Consider the following 17,710-nt stretch of genomic DNA (forward strand, 5'->3'; position numbering starts at 1 on the left):
ACGAGCGGCTAGCGCGGTGCCTGCCGGCCGTGTCAATGACCGATCATGTACATGTACATGTACATGTACTGTACATGTACATGTACATACATGTAGTCCAGATCAGGGTGAATTCAAATAAAGCCCAGTTTGCAATTACTTGTACCTGGGCCGGCTGGATGTAGCTTTGAGAGACATTGGGGATCAGATTTTGGCCTGATTTGGGGAAAAGATCAAGTTTCTTGGGCTAATGTGTGTGAGACGTTTGCCGAACTATTATAATATCAATTGCTTGGATATGCAAACATTATAAGTGATGCAGTTCAGTCGCTTCTTGAACTGCCTCTCCAAGTCAAAGTTATCTGAGGGACGCTTCTGTTTCCATCACGATATTGTTGATTACGTCAACATCAATGGCCATCATACTGCTAACTTAACTTGACAACGCGGTGGCAAAGTTATCAGCCAATATTTTTGAAAAATCAAGAGAAATATCCAAGAATAAAAACCTTTCAAAAGGTCCTTTTATTACTGACTAGAAATACAAACTTAATCTGAATATATGCAGGTGCTGAGTTATAATTTGTATTATTTGATAAAAATCAAGTTTCAGTCTTTGATTACAAATTAAATATTTACAGGGCACGAAGTTCTTACAATTTTATATATTAAGAAAAATACTGAGTTCAGTCTTTTGGTCCCAGTTTAGATATTTAACAGGTGCAAGTTATTGCAAAATTAAAATTTGATACAATTTAAATTGATACTTTCACTTGATGTAATATATTGGGCAATGCCACTGGGCAATTATTCCACGAGAAAGTAAAGATACAAAACTGCAATTGTAATCATAATAATCGTTGAATAGAAAATGAAATGGGTACAAAAGACTTTTGCCTACATTTCCCAAATTGATGTTTGACAATATTACAGTGAAAACGAACTGAAAATTCCTATGATGTTTTGGATCAAAAGTTAAACCTTCTGAATGATTTGTTCCTGCAAGAGCCTTTACAGTGGTGCCTATTTGCGAGTTTGTGGACTATTTATATATTTTGTGTTTTGCAGCGTAGACAGACAGTCACAGTTATTCGTAAAATTATAACGGTTGGGGTGATGTGTAATACATATTGCTAAAGTACATAGCTGGAAAAGCCAAACTCCAAGTCCAGTGCTTGACATCTAAATGGGGCCACAAACGTACCGGTAATATAGTAATTGCTTTCGTCTGTTGTTCAATTTGGGTGGTACCTATGTGTCAAAGCCTAATATAATTACATGGAAAAGCATTTTGTAAACAGAAATGGAATTGCCAGCATCACAGCAATGCCGAGGGAAGTGTGGAGGAGCCCGCCCTCTCTCAGCCCTAGGCCTCCACCCGACGTGTCCTCAGGAACTGCCAAAATCAGAGTATAGGGAAAATACATGTAAGTGGAAACTGCATACAAACAGTGCGCGAGTCGAAATCATTTTCTCTGTTCTGTCTGCTGGTGGGTGGGTGTTATATCATTGCAAAGAGCAAAGACACTGCAGTTACGCTCAGTGACCAATAGTTCAGCAGCTAGATTTTGACCAGCACTATAGCAACGCCTGAGACCGTGCGGCTACTCATGGTGAGAAAGGCACTTTTAAACCGATATCATGCTAATCAGTCTCAGGCCAACAGCTGCTCGGTCCATAGCTGCTTTATGCTCAGTCTGAAACCGGCAGCTGCTTTTTGACAGAAGGCGTCTTTTTGACAGGCAGTTACTTTTTGACAGGCAGAAACTTTTTTGACAGACAGCTACTTTTTGACACTCAGGCAATTACTTTTTGACAAGCAGATACTTTTTGGACAGGTTGCTACTTTTTGACTGATTTAAAATCTAAGCACAACTTTACCTTCAATCTTGGGCAGTTTTTCAAATACTGCTGTCCAGGTGGAGCCCTTTCTGTAGAATACTGGAATCTTTCCCAAGGGCGCCGGAACAGTAACTGTACTTCCACCGTCATACTCCTGGCCATCCCACAAGAAGACCCAGTTATCCGGGGGTAAGTAGACCGACCACGTGTCCACGCCTTCGTTGTACACGGGGGCAACCAAGAGATCCCTGCCGTATAAATATTCGTACTTAATGTTGTACGACTTCTGGTCATTTTCATAATGCATGAACAGAGGGCGCTGTACCGGGATTCCGCTCTCCGTATTTTCGCGGACCACAGCTTGGGTGTAGTTGGCGAGAGTATTGAAGATCATGGTGTGACGTGCAAAAGCGAGATTCGTGTCCGTGCCGGAGTAGAACTGCCAGTTGGCGGAAGGCCGGTTGCCCTCGTGCGTCCTCATGACCGGAGTGAAGGCTGCAAACTCGGCATACCGAAGCAACAGCTCCTTGGTCCGGCCGATGTCAAACAGCGACGTGTAGCCACCGATGTCGAAGTGGCTCAACCCGTATCCTGACATGCCGAGCGAGAGCGCAGCGGGTATGACTGAGGCCAAGCCGTCCGCCAGGCTGAAGTCTACGAACTGATCCCCGGCCCAGGACATGGTGCAGTACCGCTGTGAGCCGCTAAACCCTGCACGCATCCAGATCAGCAAGTCTTCCACCAAGCCGGCATCTTCTGCAGCCTCCCGGTTCAATTTGGCCCACAGTACAGGCCAGTGATTGTGCAGCTCTTCACCGGGCTGCCCGCTGTGGAATACGGCGTCCGTGGGCAGGTATTCACCGAAATCAGCCATCCATCCTGCAAAGCCCAAGTCAATCATGTTCTTCCGGATGATCCCCTTATACCACGCAAAGGCCGCGGGATTGGTCATGTCCACGATGCCGCAGAAAAACTCGCCATAGTCCACCACATAGGTCTGACCGGACGAGTTCTTGACCAGGAAGTTCTGACCCTCAGCCTCCTTGTACAAAGTCCCCTCACGGTTGAGGTTTGGATTGATGTAGGCGAAGACTCGCACCCCTTGCTCCCGGAGGCGCACGATTTCCGTGTCCAAGTTTGGATATTGTTCCTGGTTCCATTCCCAGTTCCAGAACAGCCTTCGACCAAACGAGGTTGTGATTCGGCCCACCCAATCTTGAATCCAAAGACCGCTAACGAGAGTCGAATTTCCCTAATACAAACAACGAACAAAACTTAACGATGCTGATATAGTTTACCACGCCAATTTCACCATGCTTATGTTATACTTCCTTGAAACCGGCTCCTTGAGCAAGTTTCTTTTTTCGCGGATAGAGCGTCAAGTAGCATTTAGTGGTATCACCCATAGTAACAATGCTCCGAAAATATTACCAGGTTATCAATTTATACACCTTTAAACTTCTAGAGCTTTGGTAAAGTGTGAAATTTGAAATCTGTAAAATTTGTCATCGTTTGATGAACCACGAATGCCTCAGACGGTTCGAACTGAGGAGATGGCTGTAAGTTCAGAAAACCTGTCCATCGTGAGGACAAGCGGCCACGTACTCAAGGTAGACCGGTCCAAATTTCATATGACACCATCGTCTAAAAGCTCATATACCTGTGCCCCTTTAAGGTACTCCAGCATAGCAGTCGTCCCTCCTTGAATGCCCAAAATGGCGCCATCCTGAGTCCACAGCGGCATCAGCGGTTGCCGCCCCAAGAAAGCCGTCACTTTGCCCACCAGCCCGATGAAAGTGTCGTCGACGCCGAAGTAGATCTTGCCGGGCCGATTGTTCCAGATCTGCACCTCGTGGAAGTCCGGGTGGCGGAAATCGAACTCAGAGTAGCTGGTGGTGTCAAAGTGGCAGCTGTACTTGCGCGAGGAAGTGAAGGTGGGCTGTGCCCAATAGGTGTTGAAGTAGTCCCGCCCCCCTCCGTCCCTCTGGTCGGCTTTAAAGGTCACCTCTGTACTTTTGTTGCGACCAACGCCCTGTATGACATTTAAAGACAGTCTAAGATCTGACAAAACATTGCTTCCATAGCTCAGAGTGGCAGGATCCGGATAAATGCAATCTTTGAGCTGTTTTAGAACTGAGGTAGAGATGGAAAAACATGAAAGCGTGGGCAAAAAGTAACCCGTTAAAAAGGAGAATTTTTGTGGTGCCAGCGTCTTATTTCTGAGGAGGGCGCTGACAACAGGACTAATCTTAATGAAGTGCCGGCGTCGCAAAGCATTGTGGGTACCTTTATCGCCGTGGCCCTCTCTGCTTAACCCTAACCCTCCTGAATCCTTCACCTGTTGGAGGATTGAGGAGGGTTAGGGTTAATGATGATGTGTGTCATTCTTCAAAATTATTTTGTCCAATGAGGACTCGAAAAAGTGTCGAAATCGGGAAAAGAAAAATTAAGCGTTACCAGTGCCGTCGTATAAAACCACAAATTTTCATTAGGAAAAAAAACGAACAAAATAGATAAAAATAACGGATACCGTCAAGAGAAGCCCCTCCCCCATGCAAAAACCAGACTTTTATACCTGTTCCTGGATCCACAGCGGGAAGGTGTGACCTCGGAGGTCAAAGTACGAGAACTGCTCCCCGCCTCCGTACACGTGCTCGCTGGCCTCGGCGAAGAGCCGAACCCAGACGTGGTTGACGCCAGCAGGAAGAGCCTCAAAAGAGATGACGTCATCCAAGCTGTGGTCCTCCTTGGAGAAAGTTACGTTGGTCTGAAAAGAAGAATAATTCTGATGCATTTGCACGATTTCGTGATGGGGAAAATGTCCTTTAAAAGTTACAAACCTTTGCAATTTACCCTGTGTTCCCTTTTTTCCCCCTTTACACTTAATATTCGTACTATCACTGATTGGACGAGGCTTTGCATGGCAGCCATCTTGGTGTGGCAGTCATCTTGCCGGTCAGTCAGTACTTTTGTTCCACACAAACATGCACACACAGCCTATTCGTGCATATCCTCGCTGGAACAAGTTAACTGACCTCCAAGGTGGCTGCCATGCAAAGCTTCAATTTACCGTAAAGTACATTTTACATGTGCAACGATCCAGGATGCAACCTTCATTTATTACCTTCATGAGTCCATCTCGGTGGAACACGATTTGAGTCTCATTTCCCGCCTCTGTGAGAATGAAATCCCGGAGGGCGACACGCTCCTGGACGTAGTCTTGAACTTCGAAGTTACCAAACTCCCCCTGGAACGAGAAAATTCCGTTCCCCACGAAAAGAAATGGCGACTCCGGAGAATGCCTGATAACCTGTAAAGACACAAAGGAAGCATCCAGTAAAACACCATCAGTCGACTTTTGCGTGAAGCGATTTAGACCACTCAAAAAACGCTTCACTTTTTTGAAACTGGTAGATGCTGTGGAAATGTCGTCGTCGCACTTTCGGCTATTTAACTACCCCAAATAATTTCTTGATTGCGTTTGTACTAAAGCTAAGCCGGTGATCCTGGCGTAGGCCTACCAGTGGGGTAGCAGGCTCTTAGGGGAGGGAGTTCTTCGGGGGCGCCCCTCCACCCCCGCCTACGCCAGTGAGATCGACCTCACCATAAGCACAACTGATTTAGTGACAGAGTCAGAAAAGTACATTTTGCCATACCTCCACCCCGTCAACAGTCACTCTCAAATTCCCCGCACCATCCTGCTGGAAAATGAATTCTCCTTGAATTCCTAGCGTGAAGGACAGTATCAGCAGAGGTAAGACGAGGCTCGTCCTCCGAAGGCCACTCCATTTCGCTTCCAGGCCTGAAAATGCGGCCATTGTTATGTCTTCCAAAAAAAAACCGAAACAAAACAAAACTAATTAGAGTGAAATGGGTTACAACCAAAGAAAAAGAGTCAACTATTTCTTCGCAGCAGGATTTTCACAACATTGCTACACGATTATAGCAATTGACCTGATTACCAAAACTTTACTGCGAGACATACAGGCTGAGTGGCCGAAGTAGCCTTCAGTCAAGGCCATCACATCGAGAGGCAACAGCCGCACTATATACTTGAAAAGAGACTGGCAACTGCGAACACCTTTACTAACTCGTGTTCGGAGAATGCACGCTGGATAATTTAGTGGTGAGAATAATTTATGCAAATACCTATGGACCAACCATTCCACATGTATATGATTTGTCATATCATATCAGATTACAGATATCACCACACTGCAGAGACACTCGCTAGCGCTAGGTCTGTTGTCATGGATCAGTCATACCAATAGCAGGTTTGCTAAAAGAAAAAAGCATCGTGCCTTTAAATCTGTGCTGAATTCGAACAGTGATATCTTCAATAATTATTGACTTCTTTATCTCCCAAGGACCCGTTGAGACTTCCAAAGATAACGCTCCCAGCAGTTTTTCTTTACCGCTTGCACCGGTCAATATTTGTTTACGTACCCTCAAAAAAGAACAGGACTGATGGAGACGCGAGCTTATAGCTTTAAAGTGTAGCCATAATGCATTTTCTTAGACACAATTTTCGGCAATTTTGTACTCTTCTTCAAGGTATGACAAATCTTTTACATTCCTATGTGGTTGAATACATTGAAATTTAAACACTTAAAACTTAAAATTTTAACTCCTAAAATTATCTATGCTTTCCTGGACAACTCGGGACGCTGGGTTGCTGTGACGTCATGCAGGGAGGTATTCCACTGCATATATATATAGGTTTTTCTGTTAAAATTGTGAACCCAGAATTCATTTAGTGAAAACATTTATGAGAAAGGGATTGACGCTTGCTTATTGGTATGCACATAAGCAACACTGAGTCAGTATGAGAAAAATAAGTCCAGCAAAATAGGTTAATATGCATGACTTTATGTCTGTGCACAAACCAATGTAACAGTTGGGCTTTCTCCTTGGGATGGCTCACAGTTTTGCTCGCGAATGTGGAAATCTCATTAGTATAAAAAAAAAAACAAAAAACAGTAAAACACCCTTCGGAAAGTAAAACAAAAGTTGAAAATGAAATTTGCATTACGTTTCATTTAGGAGGTTACAAATAAGTTTTTGAGATCTCGATTTGACGTATTTGTTGTCAATTGTAACCAATGTGCAATCTTATTCACCGAAAATCTGTCTTTTACCGTAAACAGTCGGTATTGAGTATTTATTTTCATTTGCCGTAATTCAAATTCGCAAACTATGTGTCCGATTTGATTAGAATTTACAGGGTTAAACAAATCAAGACACCACTTTGATAATGAATGTAATGTTACTCATGAAGGATTGTAGAGTGTTTGTTATCAAACTGCATATAAACCAAGGTCTTATTACAGTGTTCACAAATGAAATGTTACAAAAAATCTAATCAAATTGAAGAGATTTTTGGAGGATGTTAGGGAAATGTAACTTGTCGTGGTTCTTGCAAAGGGAGATTGGGACTTTTGGGGTTCTTTTTTATTTCTTATGAAGTCGTCTCTCATTTCATCCTCTTCATTCATCAATGATCTGTCTGGCAAGGCATCGAGATACGTCTGAGCCTGGTTGTACCACGCTGTGCACTTTCCAGGTGTCACCTCTCCAATGTTGAGTGCAGCCTCTTCCTTGAGACGGATGAGAGATCTCCATACTTGCAAGTTTACACCAGTTTGGACTCTGGCGGCTTCGTCTCCAAATCTGTCGTGCCATTCAGGTAGGCCCAGTGTGCGCTTCATTCCCGCCTTGAAAGCTGAGTGTGCCATTTCTGTCGGATCCAAAAATGGTGAATATGGGGGTAACAGCTAGCTTGATGGTGAAGTTGTCGGCGTGAGGGGGTAGTTCGGCTCGGATATGAGGCCGAGTGTTATCATATCTGTTCACCAGCAGGGAATAGCATATCGCATTCTTGTCGCTTGGAACTCCTCAAACGTTTCTCTCGTCACAGTATCTAATGATAGTCTGTGAGCCACAAGTCCAAATTCACCAAAAATAGCAAACGTGATATTGACTTGCTTGCCTCTCTGGGCATGAACGACTTGTCTTGCTGGCTCTCCACGAGGAGCACGGCCATGAGACCGACGGGTCCATATACTATACCCAGTCTCATCTATGAACACACTGTGTCCAAGCACACCGACCTCTAGAAACCAGTTTGCAAATCTAACCCGTTCATCTAATACCCGCGGTGAATTTCTCTGTTCGGGAACATCTTCCCTTAGCTTACGAGTTACAAACATACCCTCTGGAGTTCCAGCGATGGTACTGCATGGTGGTCGCGAACTGGCTTATCGGGAAGATTGGTTCGCAGGTGATCATTGAGTTGTCGTACAGTTAGGAGGGGGTTATCATCTACATAACGCAGAAGGGCATCTTTCGTGCCTTCGTCAATCTTCTCGTTTTGGGGTCCTCCTTTTGGCAGCTTATTACGACGACCATCTCTAAGATATACAGCAAAAACTGATCTGGCTGTTGAGTGTTTGATGACCAACGTCTCTGCTACCTGGGGATAGTCAGCGTCGACATCCTCAAAGGCATCAATAAGGCGATTCCGGTCAAGTTCTAAGGTTTGTCTGTATCTCCTTAGTTCAGCCATTCCAAGAAAGCATTGCAACCTCTTACTTCGCTGTATGATGATGCGATTGAGGCAGAGGAAGGAAGGGTCCCTCAGCGTCGAGCGGTGTTTATATAAGATTCTTACAATAGTCGGTAGGCCTATGTTTCCAAAGGCAACATGAATGGTTTGTTTTAGTCATGAATATTCAAACATTAACCACTGAACTATAAACACTTCTAGGAATGTAACTTTTGTTAGCACACAAACGAATTCCAGTTCGTTACCAGGCATATGTTAATTAACACTTCGTGCGAAATCGCCTAGATATTCTACGAGTTCGAATTAAGATGTATACAGGATATTACAGATGTGCATTCGAAAAAAAAAATGAATGTAAACATACTAGGCCTCAACCAGTGCAATATCAGGAAGTTGAAAGCTGACTTTATACGACTGAATGCACCCTTTGAATTTTCATTATATTTCGCCCGAAAACGAATGCTGCTATTACAAATTCAAGTACACATTTTCCGAAATCGGCCGGGAAAACCTATATCATCTCAAAGATTCGGTTTAACGAATATTGAAGTTCATATTCTATATGGTATGGTCTCACCTGTAAGTACGGTCCTTCAGGTCATGCAAATCCACTCTCTATTAAGTATTACGAACACTGTTCCCACTGTGAGAATTCCGGGAGGGCGAATGCTTACTTATTTTAAAACTAAGAGATTATTAGGACTGACCTTAGCGAAAAGTTGAATCAATAAGACATGACAAGCACAGATAGCCTTAAACCAACAGGCACTGATTTATACCAAAGTCCGTCTGCTGTTGGTTTTCCGAGATTACTGATCTTGGTTAGGAAGAGTCACTTTTATTACGCCTGCTGGTCGTCCGAGTTAGGTTGGACTTATTAATCAGTACACACCCAATCATAAATAAATAAGGCTGTTTAGAATGTTTATTCATTAACTGTTAAAACTGTGAAGAAGGGCTCAAATATAGGTGGTTTAGACAGTCACTGCCCATTAGGATATTCGTACAACGTGTAAAAGCGTAAACCGTTTATCATATCAATTCCTGCCAATACCGAGATAAAGCGCTCCTCCAAAAACTACTGTGCACACATGCCTATCTTTTGATCTTCGGCCTTGAGCCTTGTGTAAACAGAACTGCCCAAACCCAGTTTGGGCAAAACGGACGATACCACTTAATTATTATATAGGGCAGGCACATACAGTTTTGTGCAATGTTTTACATGCAACAACAGGTACAAGACTTCGAACCCCATGTTCATTTTACGTCAACTTCGCTGTAAAAGCAGTGACCCTTGGGAATATATGGTAGTTGAAAAAGCACAATGATTTCAATCATATAAAAAGAGGACTTACTAAGACAGTTTTTCCCATGCACCTGCGAAATTCTAACTGTCCCGCGACGCAACGTGGCCAGCGCCACCACATGCACGCACAAGCGGCATTCGTACACCGTGCGTCGTACACGTTGAAGCCGGTGGCTGAATGCGCAATCTTAACTGTTATTTCTTTGTTCCTTTAAAGACGGGGTGAAATAGTGGCCAATCAAAATAATTTTAACATGGTCAGTTAGCTAATGAATAGAAGAAGAAACTACCTAGCGATTGTGGAGGTCAAAGGGTGGCGCTAGCCTGAGTTACGGCAGGTTGAAGTTGAGCTGAAAGAGAGCGTAAACGGTGAATTTACACGCAAAATTACACCAAAACAAGACGAAACTCCAATGCTGAACCAAAAAATGTCGGAGTTAAATTGATGAATTTTACCAACTTATAAAGATTTTTCAAAAGGATTGTATCTGAAGTTCATAATACTCAATTGAGGAAGCAAATGTTTGACGCGTTTCTAGGCTATGGTAGTAGTCACGGTGAGCACCGATTTTTCACCGTGTGTGGACAAGCTACGTGGTTCAGTCAGCGGCGCGTTGAAAATGAGCGCCAAGGAATTGATATAGACAGGTCTGTTATGACACAAACTGTGCGATTCGTCGTTACATCTTTTTCGACCTAAACCAAGCTTTGTTCCAAACCCAGGGCGGCATAGCTTTGGAGGATTTGGCGGAAGTAATCGTCTTATAGAGAAGCCTTACTTTACGACATCGACTGCGGAACGTGCTGGCACTTCAAAACCCTGGAGAGATATTATTTGTAGAATTATGTGAGTAGATATGAAGTTCTTTAAAGTAAACCTTGGCAAATGGGTTGAGTCTTTGATTGCTATCGGTGTGATACGAAATTTGTACTCCAGTAAAGTCTAGTCGTTTGTCCGTTGAGGCAAGCGACGGCGCAGTACAGTCGACGGACCCGTTTTTAAACCAGTACAAATTCCACACTGCACCGGCTTTTAACAGGTGAACCTTGGCAAGCCAATGGGCTAGCGGCTGCCACAGCGACTTCCATAAAATAGGCAAGCGTGTTGAACCACAAGCACAGATGGGCCAAACCTGAGTTGACCTAAATTGCGTATATTATAAAGGGAGCAACTATTTTTAGCAATCAAAATAGTTTAACAGAGAAGACTGAGAACTTCCAAACAGTTAACCCGTTTTATTCCATCATCTTAAAGGTCACATCATCTGTCAAATACAGATTACTTAAAAAATTAAAACAGATTCTTGGTCCAAGCGATTCCAATTACAATCTATATTGCAATTTAGGCACTTAATGCATGGTAGCAATATATTTGCAACGATGATATATATTGATAAAAATGTAAGTTTTCTTGTTTACAAAACTCCAAGTCCTTTTTAAACTATTACTTCAAATAGTTCTATCCTGAATCCAAGTTGTCATAGCTTAACGCACGTATTAGACTCTAAGATTTGAAAGGTCTAATACAATGCACATTGTAATCAAGTCGTTACCAAAGTAAGCAATGTTTAGGGACATTAGACTTTTTATGTCAGTTCAGCGTCTTCCACAGTACCATCTTGTCAACGCAAGCAACAGCGCCATCATCACTGCCAAGGCAAGAGTATGGAGAAGCCCGCCCTCTGCTGGCCCACTCCTCGTCGGTTCCTTGGTGCTGGTCGCAGGTGAGACACTTGGCACTGAAAGTTCGGGTCAGAAATTTAGAAATGAGACAGTATGTTACGGTCGCACCAGCGTCCTGTACAAGGGGAGGAGGTACGCAGCATGGATTATCGAAATATCAGAAGATTAATTACCTGCACTCTTGCGTAATTTTATAAAGACCGTCGTCCAGGGGGAGCCCTTTCTGTAGAAAACCGGAATCTTCCCCAAGGGTGCCGGAACAGTAACTGTACTTCCACCGTCATACTCCTGGCCATCCCACAAGAAGACCCAGTTATCAGGGGGTAAGTAGACCGACCACGTGTCCACCCCTTCGTTGTACACGGGGGCCACCAAGAGATCCCTGCCGTATAAATATTCATACTTAATGTTGTACGACTTCTGGTCATTTTCATAATGCATGAACAGAGGGCGCTGTACCGGGATTCCACTCTCCGTATTTTCGCGGACCACAGCTTGGGTGTAGTTGGCGAGAGCGTTGAAGATCTTGGTGTGACGTGCAAAAGCGAGATTCGTGTCCGTGCTGGAGTAGAACTGCCAGTTGGCAGAAGGTCGGTTGCCCTCGTGCGTCCTCATGACCGGAGTGAAGGCTGCAAACTCGGCATACCGAAGCAACAGCTCTTTGGTCCGGCCGATGCCAAACATCGAAGTGTACCCACCGATGTCGAAGTGGCTCAGCCCGAACCCTGACATGCCGAGCGAGAGCGCAGCGGGTATGACCGAGGCCAAGCCGTCCGCCAGGCTGAAGTCTACGAACTGATCCCCGGCCCAGGACATGGTGCAGTACCGCTGTGAGCCGCTAAACCCTGCACGCATCCAGATCAGCAACTCTTCCACCAAGCCGGCATCTTCTGCAGCCTCCCGGTTCAATTTGGCCCACAGTACAGGCCAGTGATTGTGTAGCTCTTCACCGGGCTGCCCGCTGTGGAACACGGCGTCAGTGGGCAGGTATTCACCGAAATCAGCCATCCATCCTGCAAAGCCCAAGTCGATCATGTTCTTCCGGATGATTCCCTTATACCACGCAAAGGCCGCGGGATTGGTCATGTCCACAATGCCGCAGAAGAACTCGCCAAAGTCCACCAAATAGGTCTGTCCGGACGAGTTCTTGACCAGGAGGTTCTGTTCCTCAGCTTCCTTAAACAAACTTCCCTCACGGTTGAGGTTTGGATTGATGTAGGCGAAGACTCGCACCCCTTGCTCCCGGAGGCGCACGATTTCAGTGTCCAAGTTGGGATATTGTTCCCGGTTCCATTCCCAGTTCCAGAACAGCCTTCGACCGAACGAAGTCTTGATTCGACCCACCCAGTCTTGAATCCAAAGACCGCTAACGAGCGTTGAATTTCCCTAACAGAGAAGATGAAAAGAGCCCAAGGTTGACAAGGTTTGGAGACTACAACATTATTCTGTTTAGTACGCCAGTATTTGTGACAGAGCAAATTCGGTCATCCTCCGAGGCCAATGGACTTTTAAAATAAAAACACTGAAAATACATAATTTTGAATGTCAAACCAGTCAGCGAGCATGGGCCTCATTTTGCTAGTCAGAATTCTTAATAATCTAGAGTTTCCAACGGTTGGTAAAAGGGTGGATAATAGCATAGCTTATACCTGCGCCCCTTTAAGGTACTCCAGCATAGCAGTCGTCCCTCCTTGAACGCCCAAAATGGCGCCGCCCTGCGTCCACAGCGGCATCAGCGGTTGTCGCCCCAAGAAAGCCGTCACTTTGCCCACCAGCCCGATGAAAGTGTCGTCGACGCCGAAGTAGATCTTGCCGGGCCGATTGTTCCAGATCTGCACCTCGTGGAAGTCCGGGTGGCGGAAATCGAACTCGGAGTAGCTGGTGGTGTCAAAGTGGCAGCTGTACTTGCGCGAAGACGTGAAGGTGGGCTGGGCCCAGTAGGTGGTGTAGTAGTCCCCGCCCCCTCCATTCCTCCGGTCTGCCTTGAACGTCACTTCAGTACTTTTGTTTCGACCGACGCCCTTTAGATTTTTCAAAGGGAAATTTCAGAGTCAAGATCTAAAACTGCTTTCGGATAGAGTGAGGTAGCAGAACTTCACCTTTAGAGAGCAACATGCTACTTCCTATCTTATTTCTAATACAACGAGGAGATCTGAACAGATCGGTAAAACTGTCAGTGTTTCAAATGTAGCTAATTTAAAATGCTGTATTAGACATATCAATAACCAGAATTTACACAATATACACTTAATTCGAGAGGCAGTGGCGTGGGGTTTGTTGATTCAAAGTACCCTCCGAAATGAGAAGGGACAAATAGAGAGGAACATGGAATCCAAGACCAGAAAGTAAACATCAATGCAAATGTCAGGAGAAAGTAGGAACAAGTGGAGATTTTTAAACGCCACTCTTTACACAAGAGCACATAACGAGCATTGTTTTTGCTTGCTTCAATAGGCCCCAACGTCTTTCGAATTTCCCATGGCTGGCGGAAATGCCTCAGGGATGTTGGTACGCATATTATTGAGCCCCAAACAATGTTGTTTTTACACTGTTTTCAATGGGGCCTGAATTAGTGGACTACACTCCTATAGTGGTAATGGAAGTTGATACAGCGCCCTCGCGTGAAAAGATAGATCCTCCCACCTGTTCCTGGATCCACAGCGGGAAGGTGTGACCTCGGAGGTCAAAGTAAGAGAACTGTTCCCCGCCTCCGTACACGTGCTCACAGGCCTCGGCGAAGAGCCGAGCCCAGACGTGATTAACGTCAGCAGGAAGAGCCTCAAAAGTAATGACGTCACCTAGGCTGTAGTCCTCCGTGGTAAAAGTTACTGTTGTCTGGTAAACCAGATCAGTATAATACATATATACAATTTATGATAATCAAGTATGCCACTTAATAGTCATAATACTACATCAGTGACGAGGTATTTCTTTGGCATTTCTGTTGACTTATTTCCAGACTTCGCTCGCAGAATCTGCTGCCAGTTAATGAGAAGGAAAAACCAAACATGAAACAAAAACCAAAAACCACGGCTTTAGCGTTAAAAAGCTTTCTCTAGTACCCAAAACTTTCTTCAGACGTACAACTCTCAGAAATGTATATTGGCACACATCATATTTCAGTGTTGAATTCATCTCAGGGACCCTTGGATTATTACCTTCATGAGTCCATCTCGATGGAAGATAATTCGAGTTAGTTCGTCCGACTCCTCTGCGACAATGAAATCCCGCAGCGCAATGCGCTCCTGGATGTAGTCTTCGATGACGAAGTTACCAAGGTTCCCCTGGAACGAGAATAGCCCGTTCCCAACAAACACAAACGGCGATCCCGGTGTATGTCTGATGACCTATTGTTAAAGAACACAACGGAAGCACAAAGTCCAATAATTTCAAGGAGCTGACAAAATTAAGGGAAAAATATTCTGAGCTGGATATGCATAAACCAATCACAAGCCAAACGAGAATTCAGGACCATGACATTTGACTTTGTACTGTACAGGTGTATGCCATTAATTGGCATCAGTGCGTCCATCTGACACATGTTCTTTGGGAAGTTTTGCAAAAGTAACATTAATAATTTAACCTAATACAAAAATAAATATTCCTTTTTGAATAGAACAGAATTCAGCCCAGTTCCAAAATTATGTGTGGGTCACATGACCTCGTCAAAAATTCAAAATATCTGATGCACAAGTGCATTTTTAGGATAAAAGTTTCATGATTGACCCCTGGATGCTCAAAATATGTGAGCCACATCCAACCCAGGGGAACTTATGAATGGCCATTCTAGCACAACCCCACAGCAAGCAATGACATGGCACCATCAAAGCTTTGGTGCTTAAATTGTTAATGAAAAGTTACCCAGCTCTCAGTCTACTCAGTAATAATATATTGGTACATGCATGATATATGTTGCGCCATACCTCCACTCCGTCCACGTACACCCCCAAACTGCCCGCACCATGAACGTCCAGCTGGAAGCTGAACTTTCCTTGGACTCCCTTCCTGGAGAAGCAGAGCATCGCAGTGACCAGAGCCAAACAAGTCCCCACAGTGCTACCCGGCTTCATAGCTACGGCATGAGAGAAATGTTCGTCCTCGAAATGGCTATAATGAAATAACAAAAAAAGGACGATCAAAATGTACAGAGGCCTATAAAGGCCACTAGCAAAAATAAGTGTTTTCTCGGCTTCTCACCGCGGAACCTTTTTTGCAAGTGTGGCCCTCACTCGTTTCCGTGGTAAATTAACAACAAAGTTGAAAAATCAACAAGACCTCCCCTTGTAACGTCCTTCAAGTTTAAGAAGAAACGAAAGATCGAGTGAAAACATATCAATGTATATTGATGACCCTTATTTTCTTCCTGTTTCTTTATATCCTGAACAAGTCGGGTATGTTCTCGAGGAAATCAATTTCAAAACAAAGAAAATACTCTTGAACCACAAGGAGAATTAAAATGAGACACAGTGCAGAGTTATATGGGACTATCAACTTCTTCTACATGTCACACTGAAGTCCGACGAAATTGAATAAAGATGTCCTTGAAAAATGTGTGGCAAAAGAATTCATTTATCTGAATAACATTGGTTGGCGTAAACGAAATGAAACCGAATACTCCTTGCCAACAGAAGTACGCTCGTGGTATGAATTCAATTGACCAATATTTGAACTGATGACATTAACGAAAATGATTAGACATTGCAAGTGAACTGATTCGATTTCCCTGCACCAATTTGAAAATACAAATCTGTGAATTTAATTGAAAAAAAAGTATAGCTGGGAAAAGCATATATTAAAAGCAAAACTTCCCAACCTACTTATAATAAAATGTGGGTATGTTCATGTGGTAAGGAAGTTGGTCAGAAGATGATTCAAAAAACAAAATCAAAACGAAACGTGTTTTAGCTGAAAAATACAAGGTGATTGGGCGATATAGATTTTTGTTTAAAGTCACATGAATTTCGATGCATGTCATCGCGTCATTTACTTGATCTCATCCCTGAAGTACTTGTATATTAAATGTTAAAGTCAAAGCAGAAATTGACCATCTTGAACGGTGCCTTCAATGGTTTCCATGCAGGAGAACGTCATCAATTGAAACTTCTAATTTTTCAAGCAAGTGGTTTTCGTCCACCTTCACTATAAATTTGCCAGTTTTTTTCATGACATCTTGGGGCATACACAGAGAGCTGACGTCATAGCATTAGCTATGGGCAAGAGGCACAGATAGTAAACCTGTTCACATTTGAGAGTGTTTGTCATACACTGTAGTTGCACGAAAGCCGGTGAAAACCATTCGTTAGACACCAACAAATTACTTTGTGAATTTTCAAAACAATGACGCCATCATCCCAGAATGAGGGTCGAAATTCGATGCACATGCTCCGGAGATGTTATCGTGAACAAGATGACGAGACCAACCAGATTTTCCGATGACAAGTATCAGAATTCTGTGATGTCATCAAATCCACAAATCGCCCGATCACCCCAAGTTTGTAACTGTCAACCCCTTCACAGCGGGATTCTTTTGACCGCGACTGCTGGGCTGTGGTATGCCCTGAATGAAGGGCTTTGTCCAGCAGCAGGCCCCATTGAACCAGCAGCTGCATGGTGAATAGACTGTGTATGTGGTAAGCACTAATGCTATACCCAGCAAGAAACGAGACCGAGGGGTACCTCCCAACATGTCCAATCCCTGTAACATTCCATACTATTGTTACTTAACAGATCCCCTCCAAGATGTCTGAAAGGAATTCCCCAGATTCCTGCGAGACAATGACCAACACAAAGCAGGGGGGTTCCCTCCGTCTCATACCTTGCTGCATGACTTATGCTCACACAACGATGCGGTAGTAGCAGTCCTCCGTAGCGTTAATATGTACACGGAGGTAACCGATTGTGGACCGAAGGCTCAAGAGGTTTGGATTGTATTACCACTGATAACAACAGAGTCCGCGCAAGCTGTCTTCCCGGTAATGTACATATGCCCTTCGACGACGGGAAAAGTCACGCACTGCCTTGTGAGCTCCTATCCTCGCGCCTGGTCATAGTCCTGTAACACAACATGTTTGACGGCTGACGAAGACCGCTGTACATGTACTACATGTATGTCCAATCGATACCTCGTAGCCCTGCATGTGAACGGCAAAGGAGTGGCAGAGTACCGTCCACCTGATCTGGCAGCCACGTGACTGGATTGCGCTAAATGTAAACAATACCACCACTTGTGAACCGCCGTCGCCACGGTGATCGCATATATTCCTACAGGCAGCTTCAACCACGTCCAAGCGCTAGCGCACGTACATTTACATGTACATGTATGTACGTTACATTTG

At 44.3% G+C, this 17,710-nt stretch overlaps 2 protein-coding genes across 6 annotated transcripts; both read right to left on the minus strand.

The window, feature by feature from the left end:
* Positions 1-191: 191 nt before the first annotated feature.
* Positions 192-9,182, minus strand: LOC110979015 (uncharacterized). 2 transcript variants are annotated; one of them, XM_087147244.1, is made up of 7 exons: positions 9,094-9,182; positions 5,478-5,647; positions 4,946-5,131; positions 4,397-4,588; positions 3,482-3,853; positions 1,861-3,073; positions 192-1,375 (listed from the first exon to the last, which is right to left on the minus strand). In XM_087147244.1, the coding sequence occupies exons 2-7, from the start codon at positions 5,637-5,639 to the stop codon at positions 1,254-1,256; spliced, it is 2,247 nt and encodes a 748-aa protein (XP_087003370.1). In that variant the 5' UTR covers positions 5,640-5,647; positions 9,094-9,182; the 3' UTR covers positions 192-1,253. The 2 variants fall into 2 exon arrangements, with proteins under 2 accessions (XP_087003370.1, XP_087003369.1); XM_087147243.1 differs by having other exon boundaries at positions 194-1,375; positions 8,964-9,103.
* A 1,726-nt stretch (positions 9,183-10,908) lies between these two features.
* Positions 10,909-17,698, minus strand: LOC110978941 (uncharacterized). Of its 4 annotated transcripts, none has more exons than XM_022234301.2 (7): positions 17,310-17,698; positions 15,299-15,482; positions 14,534-14,722; positions 14,019-14,210; positions 13,025-13,396; positions 11,549-12,761; positions 10,909-11,431 (listed from the first exon to the last, which is right to left on the minus strand). In XM_022234301.2, exons 2-7 carry the CDS (start codon positions 15,443-15,445, stop codon positions 11,289-11,291), a joined length of 2,256 nt encoding a protein of 751 aa, XP_022089993.2. In that variant the 5' UTR covers positions 15,446-15,482; positions 17,310-17,698; the 3' UTR covers positions 10,909-11,288. The 4 variants fall into 4 exon arrangements, with proteins under 4 accessions (XP_022089993.2, XP_087003695.1, XP_022089992.2 ...); XM_087147569.1 differs by having other exon boundaries at positions 17,214-17,698; XM_022234300.2 differs by having other exon boundaries at positions 17,191-17,698.
* Positions 17,699-17,710: the final 12 nt, after the last annotated feature.

Source organism: Acanthaster planci, linkage group LG16 (genome assembly GCF_054643075.1).
Source record: "Acanthaster planci isolate LZ-2023a linkage group LG16, COTS_SCS, whole genome shotgun sequence".
In the NCBI taxonomy this organism is placed as follows: Eukaryota; Metazoa; Echinodermata; class Asteroidea; order Valvatida; family Acanthasteridae; genus Acanthaster; species Acanthaster planci.